Below are 22,671 nucleotides of genomic sequence, written 5' to 3'. Positions count from 1 at the left end.
CAGCACAAGCGGGTAGATGAATGGAGAAGTGGATGACAAGAAAATTGTTTTTATAGTACATTGGACATCATGGTGTATTGTGCTGCTTATGGTTGCAATAATTCCAATGGGAAATGCCCTGGAGTAAGTTTTTTTGCATTCCCCAAGGACCCGAAGCTGAGGAAAGTGTGGGCTCACCTGCGCATGCGCAGTAGGCTTCGCGCATGCGCAGTAGGCTTGGTAGGACAACTTTACAGAACACCTGTTGAAAAAACTTTGCACCTACTGTTTCCCACAAACTGTGTTCGGACCATTTCACTGAGGATTCTTTCAACATTAATACTCAGGTACTGAGCGATATTAATTCATGAAACATGAAACAGGAAGTATAAGGATGAGGAAAAAAAAACAGTTTAAATCGGGAAGCTGCGCACACCTGCGCCAGGCTGCACAAATGTGCGCAGCTTCCCGATTTAAACTGTTTTTTTCTCATCCTTATACTTCATGTTTCATGAATTAATATAGCTATTTTTTTTTAAAAATCGGATCTGCGCGATTCAGCCGTGAAAAAGGCGGCATCCACCGAAAGGCACGCTGTTTGCATCCCTGCACGGAGGCCAGGGGACAGGGCAGGAATATTTTTGTTGATATGAGTGATCCGGTGCGATTTCGCGACCCCCCTGTTGAAGACCTCTGCGCTAAGCGACTGAAAGCCGAGGTAAGGATTAGTATTATAATTTTGGGTTATAATACTATAATACGGCACTGACATAGTAGAACTGCGACCGGAAGCCATAGATTGTTTACAGAATCTATGCCGGAAGCGCTTCATTCACATCACGAACATGGAGCAGCGGCAAGCCTTTGACACAGCGGTAGATGCTGTATTGAAAGCATTCAACAGGAAGTTCTCATTGAAAACGGAGCAAAGAGCAGCCCTGGAGGTATTTATTGAAAGGAAGGACGTTTTCGCCTTGCTCCCGACCGGCTTCGGTAAGAGTTTAATCTACCAGTTAGCCCCGTCGCGTCGCATACGTCAGAGGAAAGAGTGACGTGATTGGTTTAAGCTTCGTCACAGCCTTTTCTGGCTTCGACCAGTAGCAAACTGAGGCATTTCAGGGAGGCGGGTCAACCACGGGCTCTGGGAAACGGTTGGGCTTAATATCTTGGCCAGACCAATAGCTCGTAGAGCTTTGAAGTCGCGTTAGCCAGGCTATTAGCCAGCTGGATTGTTGCTAACAAAAGACAAACGGTCACGTTTTCCTCACAGAGGTTGAAAATGTTGTTCCGAGTTCTGAGTTCTTCCGAGTTGAGTCGAGCGTAACGTTCGCTGTCTGCCTTCATACTTGCACGCAATATGAACATGTCCACTAGGTGGCAGAAAATCCGAGCGTCAATAAAGAGACGACTTCAGACAGTTTTTACGATTTGTTTCCTGAACTTAAATGCTCAAGGCTTTTAACGTAAACTGAGAAACCGGTCTTATTCGAGATTCACTCGGTAGCAGTAAAACGTCGTCGCTGTATGAGCTGCAGTCGGCTCAGTCTTTGCTGTGCGTGAGTGATCCCTCGGATTTAAACGCTGAACGAAACAAATATTTATCTGATAGCATCGCGTACAGGATTAACCGAATAACCTGCACAAACTCGGGCAGCCTGACTCAGTGATGGTGCTGAGTTAAATGTTTTCTGGTTTTGTGTGTGTGTGTGTGTGTGTGTGTGTGTGTGTGTGTGTGTGTGTGTTTGTTTACGTGGTGCTGATCCCAGATCGGTCGTGTGTGTAACCGCGGTGCCTACACAGCGCTGATGTTCTGGGTCGGAGAGCCAAGTGTGTGAGTCAGTAGCGTGGGACTGTGCCAGTGTTTCTGCCAGGGCTCGTTTCTTTCTGACAGCCGTGTGTGTGTGTGTGTGTGTGTGTGTGTGTGTGTGTGTGTGTGTGTGTGTGTGTGCGCGCACAAGTGTGTGTTGAGCTTTAACGGAGATTTGTTGTCCCTTTGGAGATGATGAGTGCATGTGGATACCTGCCTCCTACCCAACATTCCTAGTACAAGCCTTCACTCTGCTTTGTGCTACTCACAGGATAAACAGACGTACGTGTGTGTGTGTGTGTGTGTGTGTGTGTGTGTGTGTGTGTGTGTGTGTGTGTGTGTGTGAGACCTCTGGAGCTCAGATTCGGACTTCCCGACTCTCATCTCTGAAGTGTTTTACGGTTAGCCGTGTGTTTCAGTAGATTACCCCAGGGGTCGTCAAGTAAAATTCCATCCAATGATCCGTTTAACGTAAAATTCCTTCCAGTTCCAGCAAACTGACCCGGCTGTGTCGCGACAGCAGTTACCTCTTAACGCAAAACCGTTTTACAGAAAGCGGCCCGATACCCAGGATCGCAGTGGATTGGATATCGGAGAAGAAAGAAGGAGCCAGATTCATCTGATCCTGTAACAAAAATGGAAAAGATTGTTGGTTTTTTTGTGGAACTGGAAACACTTTCATCGGAAGGGACTTGACTGTGTTTTGTGTTAGGATTGATTAACGCAAATTGTTCTTCTCACTCGGGATCATTATTGTTATTATCGTAACATTCTTTAGGACGCTATTTCTCCCTCAGTTTTCAACCAATCATCACCAAATAATATGTTCAATTTATATAGCGTCTTTCTCAAAACCCAAGGTCGCTTTACAATAATAGGCAGAGAAAAAAAATAGTCCACCAAATAGAGGTCAGGATGTCATTCCAGTGGTGTAGCAGCCACAGTCCCACCAAAAGGCGCACGAAAACAAGTCCCACATCTCCAGCACAGCCACCGTGATGCCGCCAGCAACATCGCTCGAACAACACGGCATGGATCCACAAAGCGAGCACAGAAGCACCGCCACGCAGAGCGCCGGTACGTCCCAAACCGCCTGCACAGCCGCTGCGACGCCACCGAGCAACATCGCTCGGAACATCTCGCCAAGCATTAAAGCGCAGAGCGCTGGACAACCACGATGTTAAAATGAGCAACGAGCTCACTGCAGCTAGGAGCACAGGCATCACCCACGGCGAACCAAGGCCTGGAGGGAACCGACGCCCAAAACTGGGTCCGGAGCTACACCACAACCGGCGGGCTAAAACACTCAAACATCAAACACAGAAAAAAGAAAAAAAATTAGAATAAAAAAAGAGAGAAAATTTCACATGAACACCTCTGGGCTGAATTACATTGCTATGACTTTTGGTGCTGATCTGGATCACTGATCCGGAATGATCCATGAAAAAAAAGGATTTTTTTTTTCCAGTCACTTATAAAGGCCTCTGCATGCTCTTGCGACAAGGCTTTCGCAGATAGCTTTTCGCAGACAGTTGTAATTTATCGTTGAGCGGGGAGTAATAGGCGTGCACGATGTTATTCACCGCTACAACGCAAGGGGGCGCGAAGTCGCGAAATCGCTAGGAGTAGTTGGTGAGTGTGGTTAGTGGAGTGTTTATCCTCCGGTTACTTATAATGACTAGAACTGGAGTCGTATAGATATACTGTATGTACTTCCTCACTTCCTCGATCAAACGCTGTTCGTGCTGCTCCATCTTCGCTCGTGTTTTTAAAAATGGCAGTCGTGAAAACAAAACAAACCGGGAAAGTAGGGAAGCGGAAGTGCGTGTACAGCGGATGTAGAGTGGACCAATCAGAGCCCTCTTGTTTGCGATGCTGTCTGCGAGGCTTCTGCGGTGGTCACAATTTTTGGGAGGTGCGCGCAGAGCGTCTGCGAAGGTGGGGGGGCTACGCAGACGCTATCTGCGACACCGTCTGCGAGGACTGCGTTGTCAGCATAAATTGGCCTTAACTCTGTCAATTTTCACAATTTCTTTCAGTTAGTTTTTATCGTTTATCGATTATGTCGCGGCAAAGTCCGTCCGTCCGTCTCGGAAAGGATTCTCGCCTTCTGAAATCAACTCCTCTAACGATTTTTGGAGGAATTTCATGAAACTTGGCAAAAGGCTTTGTTATAGAACAGTAATACGCATATTGCAATTTCGTTTGCGATATATTGTAGCGGGGGATATTGGGTTCTCAGAGCACTCTTGTTTTATTTTGTTCAGGGCACAACTTTTCCTCGCTAATCGTCATTCTGTATCTCTTACCGTTCCGGATCTATCGGGTTCGGTGACCAGACGTCCCGGTGTGTAACAGCAAGCGCAAATTACTGTGACTTTAATCACAGTCTCCATCTATGCAAGTGATTTTTGTGTGAAAGCTTTGCTTTTGGTCAGGACTTGTTTTGAGCTGTGTTTTGTTCTTGTTTGGTTTTCCCTGGTCTTCAAAGCTTAAAATTTTTTTTAAAAAATATCCCCACTCCAAAGGAGGGGCGAGTGTATTGGTTTACCTCTGTCCATCGGTATCTCCGTCCGTCCGAAACATCCTTTTTCTCAGCAACCACAAATCATAGCCACTCGGAACTTGGTACCGAGCTTCAGCATGGGGTTCTATACCGTGTGTACCGTTTTCAGGTCTGTCGCACGTCGACTTCCTGTATACCGACTGAATGTATTTACGAAACATATAGCGTGGATTTACAAACTTTTCGTAACACTTTTCTCAGCAACTACAAATCACAGCTGCTTGATATTTGGTACTGAATTTCAGCTTGGGGTTCTGTACCGTTGCTACAGATCACTTCCTGCGTGGTGGTGTGTACGCCCCTTTACAAGCACCGCGGCATTTTTTTTGACGAAAATACGATCTTTTCGTTTTGGAGTACCGCATTTCCCTCACCCACATTCAGCTAAGAAGGGTCCGAGCCAATCAGAGGCGGGTCTTCGTAAAATGTGAGTGGGGTGGGAAATAACATTCATTATAGCAAAATGAAGAATATAATTCCAAGTTAAGACCATCCCGCGAACAGTAAACTGACGAATCTAGGCGGGAAGTGATGTATGATATTCGTAAATAAAGAAAAAAAGGAAAAAATTTGCAATCAGTGAAGGAAATACTTAGCCTGGCAAGCCAGACTAAATGTGAATATTTAGTCTGGCCTCGCTCGTAGACATTTCCGAAGCGGGTAGGAGGAACAACCCGCTGTCTTTCAAACTGTCTCTGTGCGTATAGGCCAACGCTCTGACCAATCAGCGCAACAGTGACTGTGACGTAGTCAGAGCGACAGAAAGCAGTGGGGGAGGCCTTGAAATAAATAATTTTTCAAAATGCGTATTAATTAATAAACAGGTTCTAGATATTAAGAAGTTTGGAGATAATGACCACAAGTTTGGAGTCTGTACCACATACACTTTTTTTTTCCAAGTGTTTTTCAAGGGTTTGCTTAAACTGTTTTTGAGAGTTTTTATTTAGTGGTGTTTGGTGAAATAATTTCCCTTAAATTTAAAATAACGGGAAAATAAGAAACAATCAAAAAGTAATGTTTCAAAGCTGTTTATTAATTCTTCGTCCTGCACAAACTAGCCCCATCCTTTTGGCTACGAGCGGAGCCAGCTGGTAGATCAGACTTTTGCCATAGCCGGTCGGCAAAACAGCGAAAACGTCCTTCTTGAAAAGGAATGAGCGGAGAGCCTCTTCCTGCTCATGTTTCAACCAAAACTCCAAGTCTAATTCTTCTAAAACTGATTCCAAAGCGGAGTCAAACGCGCGCTGTTCACTAGCCCGTAGCCATCTTTCCTGCTGTGCTTTCTCCAGCGTCGCGCAGCTTTGTCGTCACTCCTGCAAAAGCCCGCCCAAAGAATCCAAACAAAAACCTTGCGTTGTGATTGGCGGGCACGATTTGATGCCCGGGTGTTTTTGTTGATATGGTGCGAGGCTAGACCCATTTGCTAGGCAAAAAATATTTTTGGCCGCTAGGCGGGTGGGTCTAGTTTACTAGGCTACGAAATACTGTAACACAGAGACAGACTTGATGAATGTTAAGCGGACAGTGAAACTCTTTAGTCGCACTGGGAAGATTTTTGGTCACGTGCATCCAAGGGAGCCGTGTCAGCCTGTTTTTTTCTGAAATTGATAACGTTAAAAAAAAAAAAAGGGCAGCTTATGTTGCCAAGAAACAGGAAGGCGTAAACTCCGAAGTCGTGAAGGTGTTGGAAAACGTTTACAAAGCACCGACACTGGAGACTCCTTCCATCAGTGCACGTGGATATTTTGTATTTGAAGTATTTTTAATTGTTAAATAGCGACGTGAGTAAAGGCGAATTAATTATTGCTCATTCAGAAACGATAACGTGTTTAAACGAGCGCGTTAACAGGCGTCGTCATAACCTGTGATCGATTTGCGTTTCCGTGCTGCCGTTAGCGAGACTCCCTCAATCCAGAATCCAGTAAAGCACAGAGTACAAGTTTACTCCTGAGAGAAGAGCGAGTCATCGTGTTAGTCGTAAATTAATAACGGAAATTAATCTGAAATCTGCTGCTTTGTCAACAAACAAAATGGATTCAACAGGAACGACTTCCTTCCTAAAAAACAGAATGAGTTTCTCAGCAGCCATGATGTTTACCCAGAACTCAGACACGCCTGCACACTTTTCCCTTCTCACACACACACACACACACACACACACACACACACACACACGTCTGACAGTCCTTGTGAGGACCTTCCATTAGCATTAACACAGCGTTAGCCATCAGTCGAACACTTGCGTCGTTAACGTAAAACTTTTTAAATGCAAAAAAGCTGCAGTTTTATTTTAAAAATTACTTTCCTTCTATCGATATCAGGATGTTTGTTTCGTTACACACTCTTGCACGCACACACACGCACATGTTGCGACTCAGCCGGCCCGGCCCCTCTGGGAGAAACGTTGTGTGCATGCGTGTGTGTGTTAAAGGGTGCTAGAACTTCAGACATATCGCAAAAGAACATCGCGGCCTTGTCTTTTCCTCTTTCACCCGAACAGGAAACCAGATACTGTTATTTTTCTCTCTGCCAGCAGTTTGAGACGTGTCGTGGTTAGGTGCACGAGGCGTGTTTGCACTTCCTGAGCACAGAAACATATTTACACCCTAAATCTCTATCAGCAGGGAGCTCGAGCAGCCAACATCCTTTTGTTTGGGAACGTCTGTGAATTGAACAGACTGTGTGTGTGTGTGTGTGTGTGTGTGTGTGTGTGTGTGTGTGTGTGTTATTGGTGTAGGGGGAAGAAGAAAAAACAGGCTTTAATTTCTGTAAGATGGATATTCTCTGTCTTCCTGTCCTCTGGGATTAGGCTCAAAGGACTGGCCCAGAAAAAAAACGCACAGGTACAAAACAAACCAGGGCTCGGTTTACAAACCTGAACTGGTCAGGTCCTCGTCCAGGGATACGGAGCAGCGTTTCACTTCGCTAAGCTCCTCCGGATTGAAACCATTCTGGTTTCTTCAAAAAAAAAAAATCCCTGTATTTCAGACACCCTTTCTCCAGAAGTTCCCCAGAACGTGAAGAAATTGCCGACTCCATTCACACATACACAGTAGGCTCCGAGACGTAAACATGAAACACAATTCCGATTCTTTTATCACTTTCCTTCTGTCTGTATCAGGATGGTGTAGTGTTGCTCAGTCTGTCTCGTGCCTTTCTATGCAGCACTGTCAGAAAGAGACGAGTACTAAACTGTACTTTCGCTTCTCAGGATACTTACTGACGGAGCTTTAAAGCTTTACTCGAAAATCGAATTACGCTCCATTTACGGACTCTATATGTGAAACACGGGTACTCAAGGTGCTAAAGATGCAGGCGCCACGTCACGTGACGAGGAAAGGGACCGTTTAGTGTTGTTTTTTCACTGTCTTTAAGTGAGGCCATTACGAAGCGCATGCTACAGACGTATTGTATTGTAAATCTCATCTCATCTCATTATCTCTAGCCGCTTTATCCTGTCCTACAGGGTCGCAGGCAAGCTGGAGCCTATCCCAGCTGACTACGGGCGAAAGGCGGGGTACACCCTGGACAAGTCGCCAGGTCATCACAGGGCTGACACATATGGCCCTTTTCCACTACCCTTTTTCAGCTCACTTCAGCTCACTTCAGCCCGACACGGCTCGCGTTTCGACTACCAAAAACCAGCACGACTCAGCTCGTTTCAGCCCTGCTTAGCCCCTAAAACTCGCACCGTTTTGGAGTGGGGCTGAAGCGAGCCAAGCCGTGCCGACTGAGGCTGGGGGCGTGAGCAGACACTCCCCTGTGCACTGATTGGTGGGGAGGAGTGTCCTCACATGCCCACACACGCCCCGCGAGCGCGCTGGGATCTGTAAACACCGCAAACCCGGAAGGAGAAGAATTACGAATTACGAGAATTTCTGAAGCCTTATGCGCCTCGCCTCATCTATACGCTCTTGCCAGTATCTGTTGGCGTTGTCGGTGACAACAAGCCACAGCACCAAGACCAGCAACACTAACGACTCCATGTCCTCCATGTTTATTGTTTACTATTCGGGTCGTGAGACTACCGCTTAAAAGATCACTGATGTCACTGTTTGCGCTGCTTAACGACATCACGTGACGTCCACCCACTTTCGCTAACTCCACCCAATGTGTCCACCCACTTCCAGCCAGCACGGTTCAGCGCGGTTGTAGTCGAAATGCAACTCCAACAGCCCCGCTCAGCCCGACTCAGCATGGCACGGCTCAGCCCGACTCAGCCGCGTTTGTAGTGGAAAAGCGGCAATAGGGCGTATTCACACCTACGTTGTTTGGTCCGGACCAAACGACTAAATGAACCAAATTTCCCTCGGTCCGGACCTTCTGGGTTGGTCTGAATACAAACCACCGAACTCTGGTCCGGACCAAACAAGCGGACCGAGACCGAGCTGCAAGGTCGGACTCGGTCCGGACCAAAGGAACCCTGGTGCGGATCTTTTGGAGGTGTGAAAGCAGACCGGACCTAATCCGACAGTTTTGCTTTTTTGTACCTCGGGAGCTTCCGTCGTTTGTCGAGCATTATGGGAAACAGAGTCTTGACACTCCACCGCAAAGTGCAAACACTGTTTCGGCTGTCAAGGGAACCTTACAACAGTCGTTCAGTCATTCAGACCAGTGGTAGGCTAGACTACAGAGTACAAAAAATGAGTAGGGGGCAAACGTGGGCCGAGGAAGAAACGCGTACCCTTGTGGATATATGGGCAGGTGTCCACATATCTGAGCTTTTGGAGAGAACACACAAAAATGCCGACGTGTTTGCTGTATTCAGTGAGAAAATGAAGGAGAAGGGGTTCACGCGCTCCCCAGAACAATGTCGGCTAAAAGTGAAGAAACTCCGTCAGACCTACATTAAAATCAGGGACATTCTTTCAAAAAGTGGCGGTACTAGCGACGCAAAAAAGAAATTCATCTATTACGATGGATAAGGCGAATATCCCGACACATACCTCCTCCGTCTTGCATGAAGAGCCAGAACCATCACAACATGATGTGCGCTCATCAGCGCTATCCTCCGTAGCCGCCTTGCCCTTTGAAGTCGTCGTTGATAAATTACTTGTACAACAGCATAGTAATCGCACAATTGTGAAAACAGTAAAAACTGGAAAAAACATATAGCTTTGATGACATTAAAAAGAATAACAGCACGGAAAGCCTCCATGACTACTTTTGAACTTAACGCTTTGTGCGCGTGTCGTCTCTGACCAATAGCTGAACGACCTCAGGGCGCGTGGCTTTGTTGACAGATTTTGGTCCGCTTACTAAAATGTACAGTGTGAAAGCGAACCGCACCAAAATGAAAAAATAAAAAAAACATTTGGTTCGGACCAAAGCAAGTGAACTATCGAACTATCCTGGTCTGAATACACCCTTAGACACAGACAACCATTCACACGCACATTCACACCTACGGTCAATTTAGAGTCACCAGTTAACCTAACCTGCATGTCTTTGGACTGTGGGGGAAACCGGAGCACCCGGAGGAAACCCACGCGGACATGAGGAGAACATGCAAACTCCGCACAGAAAGGCCCTCGCTGGCCACGGGGCTCGAACCCAGGACCTTCTTGCTGTGAGGCGACAGCGCTAACCACTGCACCACCGTCAAAAGAAAAACGACAAGAACAAGAGAACGGGCGCGTTGATCCAAAAGCTGTATACAAGCACACTACACCACTTCAGGCCAGACGTCTCAGAGTTGGAACGGTGTCTATCTCGAACGCCCTAGGAGGAGGAGGAGTGGATCCAAAAAATGTGTCAGAATAAGTAAACTTAAGAAGAACAGTCGTGCCGCACACTAATTACAATTGCGTAACTTGGAAGTAGGAACTCGGAATTACGCCATTTTCAATCACCGTGCATTTGAGCTACAAAGCTGCGAAAGCATAGACGCATTACATTCGTTTTTTGTTTGCAACAAGCTAGCAACTTGTAACAGTTCATTTCCAGAACGTGAACTAGCCTGAACATTAGCTACATAGCTTGTTCAATAACAAGAAACAAGCAGCTTTCATGGAGTCATCCTTGTCCCGTCCCCCCCAAATTTGTGGCTTGAATACACAGAAGTCGAATTAATTTTGGTTAATTTGAACGCAGAATTAAACAACGGTTCATGATTAACTTACAAAATGTGGTCTTGTGCTTTGGTCTCGCAAAGCCGGAATCACTTCCAGGCCTCCTGGGGGTCAACCGACATGCATTCTAGGCCCTTCCATGGGAATACGTGAGAGCCAGGGAGCTACCTTGACAACCAGAAGGGTGTGGTTTCCATCCCCGGGAAGTGTTGAAAAATGCCGTGGGTCAAACGCTGGATGAATTCATCCATCGCAACTGTTGAGGCTTACGTAGGGTAGAGCCCTGCAATCCCGCGGGAGTCCCGCGGGACTCGCGGGACCCGCCGCAAAGCAGTGCGGCGCGGGACAAATTTTGAAAGCTCAGTGTGGGTGGGACCAGAAGTGCACATATGCGCGCGCGGGAACGGGAGTGCACATATGCGGCGCGGGTGGGAGCGGTGATAAGCTGCAGTCCCGTTAACTAAATACGTGCTTGAAAGAAAATTTATAAATTACTAATTTATGTCTATCATGTATAATTTATGCTGGATATTTTATTTGGCATTAATAAAAACATTTTAAGATGCCTAAATTTGCAGAGAAACTCAGATTACCAGATTGAGTGAGGAATGGCATCTTAAACTTGCCATTGATCACCCTAAGGGGAAATCCTTTGATCACTCTAATGACTCGCAGTTCACACCCAACTAGCAAGAGAACCATGAGTGAATTGATTTACTTGTTGCGTTAGTCTACAACTTTAATCTGAGAGACAGGTTACACAGTGACGGTAGGCTTGACTCAATGCTATCCCAGAAATCCTTCCTGTAATATGCAAATTTGGCTGTCCAATCAGAGGCGGCCAAATTTGCATATTACAGGAAGGATTTCTGGAATAGCATTGAGTCAAGCCTACCGTCACTGTGTAACATGTCTCTCTGATTAAAGTTGTAGACTAACGCAAGCAGTAAATAAATTCATTTCTTTTACTAGCTCTGCTTTGCAGTAAAAAAAACATTGGTACAAAGCAAGCCCATTCACTTTTTTATGCTGATCAGAGAATTACAATGTTTTTTCATGTGATAAAAATGTGTGATTTGCATTTAAATATTTTAATCGTTTGACAGCACTTATTATTATTATTAGAGATACTACATGCTGAATTCGTAAACAAGGTAAACAATAACAAACGTGAACTGTAGATATTTATGCTCAAATCCATTCAAAGTAGGGGGTGGGGCACCATCACGCTGCGTCAAGACAAGAACTTTCCTGAGAAATAACGCGAACGTCTGCATCATGCGGGATTTGCGGGCGGGAGCGGGACTGAAAATCATAATTCTTTGCGGGCACGGGCGGGAGTGGGACTGCACAATGCGGGCGCGGGCGGGATCGGGACTGAAAAATCCGACCCGCGCAGACCTCTAACGTAGGGCCATCCTTAAAAAAATCCGTTTCCTGTCCACCGGGTGAGCAAAAAAATTTTCAGTCAGGAGGGAGGGATTTTTATATATATATATGGATGGATAAGAAATCGCAATGCTGTGTTTGCTTTTTCTTTCAGTACTTTTTTATTACAAAAGCAGACACATTTAATAAAATATGACGGTTTAATCAACTGAAACTTGTACAAAAACTTTAAGTTAGCATTTTAAATGCTGACTGCAACATTTTGCAAAACTTTTACAAAGGTACTTAAAATGTCCGACACACGGACTTTTTGTAGTTCTAAATCGAGCGTTAGGCCTAGTTCGGATGAAATTACACTATTAAAATGATCACCGAATGATTTGTTTTTCTGAATCTTTACTATTTTGTTGTTCGCTAGAATACCATTTTGCGATTTCACACTTAAGCAAATGTTTGAAAACTCCGGATCTGCTTCCTTCATGGTGGCGGACATTTTTTTGTGCCGCACGGCGCATGCGCAGAGCTGATTCAGCTCTATATTCTGCGCGGAATGCAGGGCTTTCCACAAGCGCCGGCTGCCGGCCACACAATTAAGTCCAGCCGGCTACTTTAATGACTATTATTTTTGTAGCCCACAGGCTCTAAATATTAATTTTCGATTTTAATAAAATTAAATGTTTATCTAACGGACTGACAATAATGTCAAACTGAACCGCACTCATTTAAGTTGTGATTCGCGCCGTTTGTACCGATAATAACCACAAATTCCCTGCCGACTTCGTTGATCAAGGGAGAGTAACTCATCCGCGGCCCCGACATGCGGTGTGTGTGTGCGCGCACTCGGCGGAGGCAGTAGTGTGTCGGAGGGAACAGAAGCAGAGATAACGCTTATTTTGTCTCCGGTAAACCAGTCTTCTCTCGTTCAATTACGTGCTGGCATCAAAAGACACCGTTGGTTGTAAATGAAGCCAAACTGAGTGGTTGGAGTGTATTTTCATACACAAATGGAGAAATGTTGGCTGAGTGTGTAATTGTGTCGCCCCACTGCAGACCGTTGTCGTTGTTAATTCATAGCATGCTCAGCTGCGTGAATGTGTCATGCACCGAAAATAAGAGATTTACAAGCCAGGAACGCCTCATGATGCAATACGCAAGAAAAGAGAGAAGATTTACTGCCATTTTACTTTGTATTTGAGTAAAGTGAATAAATAAATGGTCTGTGGAAAATACATTTAATCCTGGGAACTGCGTGCACAGGAGTTTATTTTGTGTTTACTCCCCCAACCCCGGCAGCTACTTATTTGTCATGGCTGGCTAGTATGAGCCTTAGTGGAAAGCCCTGGGAATGCGGAAATGTCAAGTTCGATTTTAGATTTACGAACCGGAAAAAAATGTCGAAAAACCGGCGTTAAAAAAAAAAATTTCAACCGCGCAAACGGTACTCACCCGGCCGGTGGACCGGAAACAGAACATTTTTTAATAATGGCCTAGGGTAACTATCAAGCTCAAAATGTTCAAAAAAGTTTGCCAAGGGGCCACGAAAACTGTACACGCTGCCGTCATTGCTGTAAGACCATGCAATTGGTTTTACCGGCGTCTTCCATCACTGTCCTTACAGCTACCGTGGCTTCATTTGCGTATTTACTCCGCCCAAATTTATGCAACGGATAAAATCTGGCGGAATGTCCATGGTAGGCCCAGCCACGGTTCTCACGGCTCAACCGGCTCTGTGTGACCTTAGCGTTAGTGTACTTCTGACTAAACTCTGGTGCTGTTTGATTACACAGAGAAAATGATTCAGGCATTACGTTAAGGAAAAAATTTTAATCTTGTCAAAGCTTCAACTGATTTTTGGACTTGAGTTAGTGAACAGACCTGTGCGTAAATAAATTACGATGACCGTATCGATCACTTTCTGTGTCAAGTGAGGGTTTTTTTGGTTGATTATAAACAAAACTAAATATTTCTGTCGCCTTAATAGCGATGGCTGTTCAGGTCGAACTGGTTTTGTGCTTGAGATTTGTGAAATACCAGTACTACGATCACATGCCGCCTTTTAACCTCTCTATCTTCGCTTGCCGTGTCAGTTCTCCCGTCCCGTGTAATAAGCGTACCATTGTGTCGTTGAGAGGCGGTGAGGTTTCTGTCTGCCCTGTCCGGACATGTTCAGCAGCTAGCTGGCTGAAATCTGTGCCCTTCCGCAGTTCTGCAATTCTTCTCATCATGTGTTTCATTTCGGTTTGAGTGACTCATGGAATGTTGGAATGAACTTAACAGGGGAAGAGCTTCACATTCCAGTTTTCCAAACTCTCTCTCTCTGTCTCTCTCTTTCTCTCTCTCTCACACACACACATTAGTGTTTTGGCGTTTTTGTTTGTTTGTTAGTTACAGCATTAATTATGACGCATTAATTCAACACTGTGATCTTGGACACTGCTCAGATCCCTGATGAGGGCAGTAAAATGCAGATAAATCCACGTGGAGGTATGAAGAGTGCTGGTTTTATTAAGCATTATGAGCTGGGTGTGACCGAGAAAGGCACAAAAGCCTTTTGGTAGAGGCTGAGGCTCAGAGGACGACACACTCCACTGCTCTCGTCTCGGTTTCTGGGCGTGATGAGACCGGAGATTAAGGATCTCGCGTGTGGAGTCTTAAGGCTTCGGCGTAATTAATGCGGAGATGATGTGTGAAAGACCAAAAAAAAAACATTTTTGTGTCTTGCGTGTTCATATAGAGATCTTGCAGTCACGTGACCGGAAAGTACACAGCCGCCATCTTGTCGGTAAAAAACACCGCTGAATACTGCTGCACTCGTGTACAGAATGGATCAATTTCAACCGACGGACTACACGGCTCATTTTTCTAATGAACAGATAACTAGATATATGTCTAAAATAAACGATCTACAGATTAGTGACCCTTATGGCTTACTGGACGGAGTTTTCACGACCGTGTCAGTGGATGTTGAACTGCCAGCGGAATACCCGGACGTGTATAATTACCTCATTAACTTTCCCTCGCTGTTCAGTGGTGAAGCACTGCGTGCTTATAAATCTCTGGACAGCTATCTTTACAGAAATTCAGGATTTGTCAGCCGCGGCATCTTGTAAACAAGAAAATAATCCTCATTGGACGGGTAAGTCACTTAAGTATTGAGTATAGCACCGACCAGCCGATTATAGAATAGAATAAGGTAATTCCAGCTGTAATTCCAAATCGTCCATCTTGTTTACCATGGATCTGGCGTTGGAGAGGTAGAGCCTTAGCAGTGGAGATTTGAGTGGCTGTTTTCTGAGCTTAGTCAACAGACCGGCTCTGCCTGCAGCCTCGCTTTTGCTTCCGCTCCCGGCGCCGCCTCCTTCGCCTGCCAGACCCGATAACAATCCACGGAGACCCCGCTGGTCTCGCTATCTCGTCCGGAATGTTGTGCATGCGATGGAAATCGCTACAAACCGTCATTTTCTGCTGGAAACCAATGTCCAGTAAGTCCATACGGTTGTAGTGGATATTGAAGTCCGGTACAGACGAACAACACGCAAAAATACACACAAAAAACATAAAAAACGTGCACAGGTAGGGAGAGCTTGTAGCCGCAGCCGTTGTAGTAGAATTGTATATAGTAGGTTTTTCCAGAAGAAAAGGCAGAAGTAGAAGGCGGAAAATGGCGTTTGACCAACAAGATGGCGTCTATCACAATCTGGATCGGCTGTGACGTCACATGCGAGTGCTCCTGTACTGCAGGGGGCGCTGGTGAAATTTCATGACGACATGAAGATAGATGGCTAGATCTCTGCAGTGTGTTGATGGAATAAACTGTCACTGCCTATAAATCCTGTGTGAGCGCACTTGAACGCCACCACGATGATGAAAAAATAACTAATAAAAACAAAATCCGTTCATCACGCTGTCCGTTTTCCCACCAAACTTCAACACGCTCACAAGGAGGAGGATGGTTTTGTTCTCGGTTTAGAAGCGTGTGCGATCGGTGATGTTTTTGTGTATGAGGAAACGTTTGCTTAACATTAGAAGGAGTCTCCAGCGTCAGCGCTTTGGAACAGCGAGTAAAAGCTTTGTCTTCAGGATATTGAATGTAACGATACACGGATAAAAAGTATTTGTAGTTGGTTAAATAAAAAAAAAAAAAGCGAATTACTGTGGTTATAAGGAGAATAAAGCGTTTCAGGATGTGGTGTAGAAGATTAATCAACGTCAGGGCGGTAACCGTGTCGCCGCTTCGTCATACTGCCCCGTTGTTGATTGATTATTTTCCTAAAACAGCACCTTGCTTACATAATTGTATTAAATGTTTTGTCATGTAGGCTTCATGTCGTGTTTAATTGATATGATACGATATCATGGTTTTCCCCAAAGCGTTTTAGCGTGTCGGGCCCGATCCGCTTGCTCTGCCTGCCGATACGCTTAGATTTACACCTACCAATACGTTAAATTTCCTACCCACAAGTAGGTAGATGCATAGGAGAGCAAATAACACATCCATTTACATATCGATTGATATTTGTGTTAAACAAGCGCTCTTTTTTTCCAATGTTTGTGTTGATTCTGTCAAAGTAATATGTCCGCATGGTATGATGTAAACAAACTAATCTGTTGGCTATGTCAAGATCACGTGTTCAAACCGTCCAATAAAAATATCGAAAGAAAACATCAGACATCCCGGAATTTTCCGATTCATTATAAGCGATCTCATTGGCTGCCGATGTCGTCCCCGACCAGACGGACAAAGCCGACTGATTTTAACCACAAAAGTTTGACCTAGTCTATTATCGTTATGGCTTCGATCAAAGATTGGTTGACTAAACGTCGACAAACCCACCTGAACGATGGCGGACAAAACCAGACGACTGTCACGACAACGAAAACGTCGTCAATTTTGATCACAGCGACTGGCTCAAAAAGCACTCGCTGGACAATAGGATGACAGCGAGATGGACTACGAGAGCGTCGCCCAACATTGGGTCAAGCAAAAGCCGAGGAGAATTAATCTGCTTTAAAGGAGTAGAAAACTTAATTCATTAGTTTGGGTTTGCAGAAAGATTACCGTATTTTCTGGACTATAGAGCGCACCTGTATATAAGCCGCATCCGCTCTATCTCATCTCATCTCATTATCTCTAGCCGCTTTATCCTTCTACAGGGTCGCAGGCAAGCTGGAGCCTATCCCAGCTGACTACGGGCGAAAGGCGGGGTACACCCTGGACAAGTCGCCAGGTCATCACAGGGCTGACACATAGACACAGACAACCATTCACACTCACATTCACACCTACGCTCAATTTAGAGTCACCAGTTAACCTAACCTGCATGTCTTTGGACTGTGGGGGAAACCGGAGCACCCGGAGGAAACCCACGCGGACACGGGGAGAACATGCAAACTCCACACAGAAAGGCCCTCGCCGGCCACGGGGCTCGAACCCGGACCTTCTTGCTGTGAGGCGACAGCGCTAACCACTACACCACCGTGCCGCCCGCATCCGCTCTATTTTAATAAAAAAAAGATATACAAGCCGCACCGGGCTATAAGCCGCAGATATCTATGTTGAAAAATTAGATATTTACTGCATGTACAGAACGATTTTGTACTGTAAATGTACATGTATGTACCTGAACAGATTCTTTCCGAACAGTGCCTTTTAACACGGCAGCAACTTTGCTGATTAAAACGGAACAGAACCAAGAGAAAATAACCGGTATTTATTTACCTTCATTTCTCCTGTGTTTGAAACCACAAGTCACTTTAATCATCTTCGCTGGATTTGAAAATAATTACCAGTTAGTAATTTGTCGTGCGTGTTCTATCTGCTAAAGATCTGCTAATTCTTCTTTGCACTGATTTTTCGTCTATCTTATTTTTTATTCTACTTCCGGTTAGAGCGCCCCTAGCGGTGGAAGAAAAATCCACAGAATAGCCGCACCTTTGTATAAGCCGCATGGTTCAAAACCTAGGAAAAAAGTAGCGGCTTATAGTCCAGAAAATACGGTATGTACAAATAAACACTCTCACCAAGTGAAGCTGTCCAAATCTGTCAAATAAATACAGCATCATTTCAAATAATAATCATAAGCATTTTTGGCAGTGTGATCCAAAATCACAGGAATCCATTTAACAAAAGGCGACTCCGGATTATTCTTTTATTAAAGGCTCACCGCGACATCGCACTGCCAAATGCGCTTATCGTTATTATTCGAAATTATGCTGCATTTGACACTTAACAAATTCTCTTCATGAATGTGTTTATAAGTACATAATCTTTCTGCAAACTTAAATGTATGAATTAAGTTTTCCTTTAAATATGTTTTTTAATCTTAATCTAGTCCATTTAATAAAGTGCCAAAATGGAAACTTTATAATATGCAGTTGCCTTACTTTTCTTTTCAGTGCATCTTAGTTCTACATATATATTACGGTAATTGCATCAGAAACATTCTAAATCATTACAGTTACAACCCCGATTCCAAAAAAGTTGGGACAAAGTACAAATTGTAAATAAAAACGGAATGCAATGATGTGGAAGTTTCAAAATTCCATATTTTATTCAGAATAGAACATAGATGACATATCAAATGTTTAAACTGAGAAAATGTATCATTTAAAGAGAAAAATTAGGTGATTTTAAATTTCATGACAACAACACATCTCAAAAAAGTTGGGACAAGGCCATGTTTCCCACTGTGAGACATCCCCTTTTCTCTTTACAACAGTCTGTAAACGTCTGGGGACTGAGGAGACAAGTTGCTCAAGTTTAGGGATAGGAATGTTAACCCATTCTTGTCTAATGTAGGATTCTAGTTGCTCAACTGTCTTAGGTCTTTTTTGTCGTATCTTCCGTTTTATGATGCGCCAAATGTTTTCTATGGGTGAAAGATCTGGACTGCAGGCTGGCCAGTTCAGTACCCGGACCCTTCTTCTACGCAGCCATGATGCTGTAATTGATGCAGTATGTGGTTTGGCATTGTCATGTTGGAAAATGCAAGGTCTTCCCTGCAAGAGACGTCGTCTGGATGGGAGCATATGTTGCTCTAGAACCTGGATATACCTTTCAGTATTGATGGTGTTTTTCCAGATGTGTAAGCTGCCCATGCCACACGCACTAATGCAACCCCATACCATCAGAGATGCAGGCTTCTGAACTGAGCGCCGATAACAACTCGGGTCGTCCTTCTCCTCTTTAGTCCGAATGACACGGCGTCCCTGATTTCCATAAAGAACTTCAAATTTTGATTCGTCTGACCACAGAACAGTTTTCCATTTTGCCACAGTCCATTTTAAATGAGCCTTGGCCCAGAGAAGACGTCTGCGCTTCTGGATCGTGTTTAGATACGGCTTCTTCTTTGAACTATAGAGTTTTAGCTGGCAACGGCGGATGGCACGGTGAATTGTGTTCACAGATAATGTTCTCTGGAAATATTCCTGAGCCCATTTTGTGATTTCCAATACAGAAGCATGCCTGTATGTGATGCAGTGCCGTCTAAGGGCCCGAAGATCACGGGCACCCAGTATGGTTTTCCGGCCTTGACTCTTACGCACAGAGATTCTTCCAGATTCTCTGAATCTTTTGATGATATTATGCACTGTAGATGATGATATGTTCAAACTCTGCAATTTTACACTGTCGAACTCCTTTCTGATATTGCTCCACTATTTGTCGGCGCAGAATTAGGGGGATTGGTGATCCTCTTCCCATCTTTACTTCTGAGAGCCGCTGCCACTCCAAGATGCTCTTTTTATACCCAGTCATGTTAATGACCTATTGCCAATTGACCTAATGAGTTGCAATTTGGTCCTCCAGCCGTTCCTTTTTTGTACCTTTAACTTTTCCAGCCTCTTATTGCCCCTGTCCCAACTTTTTTGAGATGTGTTGCTGTCATGAAATTTCAAATGAGCCAGTATTTGGCATGAAATTTCAAAATGTCTCACTTTCGACATTTGATATGTTGTCTATGTTCTATTGTGAAGATTTGTAAATTATTGCATTCCGTTTTTATTTACAATTTGTACTTTTGTCCCAACTTTTTTGGAATCGGGGTTGTATAGTAATACAGCAACTTATTTTAAGGTGGCAGTTCTGAGGTTCAGATCCCTTTGTGATCAGCAGGAGGTCATGATGATCGATTCTCTTCATTGGATTGCATAAGACGGAGCAAACCACTGGTCATATTTTCATGCGCATTTTTGTTACAGCACTACTTGATCATAGATAATTAAGGGATCCCCGTAGAGTTTCAGTCGATCATAGACCTCAGTCGAACTTTTAAGGTGAAATTTCTAATGTGTATGCGTTAATACTATTTAGGTCAGAAATCATTGAAACGCTGGTAAAATCTGTCCTATAATCATCATGCATCTAAAACCTCTCAGAGACCCTGAAAATGCGCCTGAGAGCATCGATGCTCCCCCCCGGACCCCCCTAGTTTCGCTTCGTGCCGTTGGCGCTCAATGTCTGTGTATTATCATGCCAGAATTTAGGGCTTTAATTTCTTTCTGGGGAAAACACTGGATAGGATATCAGAGGTTAATATTGTGATCTACAATATTGATAAATCTGTTTCCTGTGCGTGTGCCATCTTGTATGTGGTCATAACTCATTCCCTATTCTCCTCGTCGGTCCTGCAGGTTGCTCCAGGCCCTCAGCAGTGCTGCATGGCCGAGGAAACCTCACGGAGACCAACCGCGGCTCCTTCCCTGTGGGCACAGTGCTGCAGTACAGCTGCGATTCGGGATACACGCTGAGCGGCGAGAGCGTCATAACGTGCACCGCACCGGGACGCTGGTCCTCCGTCACACCACGCTGCCTCAAAAACGGTGGTGAGTTTTTTTACACACACACCAGTGAGGTTTGGATATAGATATATATATATATAATTTAAAAAATTTTCTTTTCTTTTCAGTGATACTATTCCCTACTTTATTTGATTTGTTATTAATATTTTCTCTGAATCCCTTACTATTGCTTTTATTTTTGTTTCAATAATTATTTGCAAAAAATATTTATTTCATTCTGTTCTCCTGTTAGTTTAAAAAAAATTGTATTTTAATTTTTTAAATATTTTGTTTTCTTTGATTGTGATTCTTGGAATGATTTATTCTAAGGATTTAAAAAAACATATCGATGATATGATGTGTGTGTGTGTATAGTAGTGGAGAAGTGCAAAGAAATGCTGTAGAGCAAAGACGCCTTAAATACATTCGATTTAAAGCGTTTCGATTTCAGAAAATCAGTGAAATTTAGTTCCGTGTGAAATGTGGTCAGTGTGATATCTGTTTATTTCTGTAATATCTCACAAACTATCAGGCCATTCTGTTCTGTGGCCGAGAAGTGATTTCATGTGAGGGGATTAAAGCAAATAATGTGCATGAAATGGCGCAGTCAGGCAGACAGAGGAAGTCCGTGCGTGTGCGCATGCGCAGGTTTACCTGACAGTTCCATCATTCTGTCGCTAAACGAACAGCTCGCTGAGCGCCGATATTTATTAGTTTGGTCCTGCGTTTCCTTTGTATATAACATAACATCTTTTTTTTTTTTTTGTGGTCCAGTTTCCATCAAATCCTGCGCTCTGATTGGCTGGCGAGCGGGTCTGTATCCTACAATACGGACCCCGGTTACGGACCTCTGGCGACTCGCTTGTTCACAACAGCAACAACAAACAGTAGCAATTTTCGTCAACATTTATTTTCGCATTTCTCAGGAGAATCGCATTAATTTTACAGCATGGATAGCGATAACGACAGTGTTCACAGCGAAAGCGAGTTTTACTACCCTGAGGAAGAAGAAATAAAAGAAAACATTTCAGGAGAAAGCTAAAAACCTCTAACTGTTGCTAACGCCGAGCAAAAACATGGCTGAATCCTGAATGACTCAATATTGTATAAATAGGGGACGACATAGGCGGCAAAATGTAGTTTTTTCCTGCCATGGAAGTGCACTTGTATACCGAGGAGGAAGCAATTTGCATTACAGCCGTGAATGAGGATTCAAAATGGCGGCTCGGCTCGGTTTTCCCTTTCGGGCGCTCTCGTTTTCTGTTAGAATTTGGTAAAGAAAAAAATAAATATATTATTTACCAGCTTAAGGTCGGTCCGTATGGTGAAATACTGTGACCTCGGCCTCGAATACTGACCTCCGCCCAGAGGGCCTCGCTCAGTACTTTCAAGACCTCGGTCACGGTATTTCACCATACGGACCTCCCAGCTGGGAAATAACATATATTTCTTCTCGCTTTCCGTTACTGTAGTCGGTCTTTCACGTTTCATTCGCATCCTCCATTTTTCTCTCCTGTTTCAAATTTGTATCCCACAATGCCTTGTGCGAACGGGGAAAGCCCACCACGTGATGTCATGCATGACGTAGTATCTTGTATTGGTTCATGGTGAAGCAGGAAAAAATAGCGGAGAATTTAGGGCCATGTGGCCCTAAATACATTAATCGTTCTGTTTTTTAAAAATAAATGTAAGAGACCCTACGTGTGGGTGGAGCACAGAGGACGGCAGAACAGAGATCAGGTTTTATAAAGGGCTTTATTGCCACACTTTTCAGTATAACAATGACAGACACACAACCGGCGTCTGGTTCAGGGCTGAGCTCCTTCTGCTCTCGCTCTCCCTCCTGATATAGGGCGCAGTCACTGGGAAGACACACAAACAGGTTAATTGCTCTCAGGTGGCGTGATTCTGCCACTTACCTTCCCTGACTCCGCCCTCCTGTCACAGACCGGCGCTTGACCACGCCCCCGCTGCCACATACCCCCACCGCCCGACTCAGGCCGGGCGGCCGTCCGGCCTGCAGCCGACTCCCCCCCCCCTTGACGGGAGAGGAAGTCCGCCACGACCATCTGCGCCCCCGG

At 44.6% G+C, this 22,671-nt stretch overlaps 1 protein-coding gene across 3 annotated transcripts in view; it reads left to right on the top strand.

The window, feature by feature from the left end:
• Positions 1-22,671, top strand: part of susd6 (sushi domain containing 6) — an 88,307-nt gene that overhangs the window by 44,440 nt on the left and 21,196 nt on the right. For all 3 annotated transcript variants that reach the window (XM_060916336.1, XM_060916338.1, XM_060916337.1), the window contains one exon: positions 20,444-20,635. In XM_060916336.1, coding sequence (XP_060772319.1) covers positions 20,444-20,635 — 192 coding nt within the window. The remainder of the gene's footprint in view (positions 1-20,443; positions 20,636-22,671) is intronic.

The sequence above is a fragment of the Neoarius graeffei genome, chromosome 3 (assembly GCF_027579695.1).
Source record: "Neoarius graeffei isolate fNeoGra1 chromosome 3, fNeoGra1.pri, whole genome shotgun sequence".
NCBI classification, from domain to species: domain Eukaryota; kingdom Metazoa; phylum Chordata; class Actinopteri; order Siluriformes; family Ariidae; genus Neoarius; species Neoarius graeffei.
Note: the sequence above shows the minus strand (reverse complement) of the source record. Positions and strands in the feature narration are given on the sequence as shown.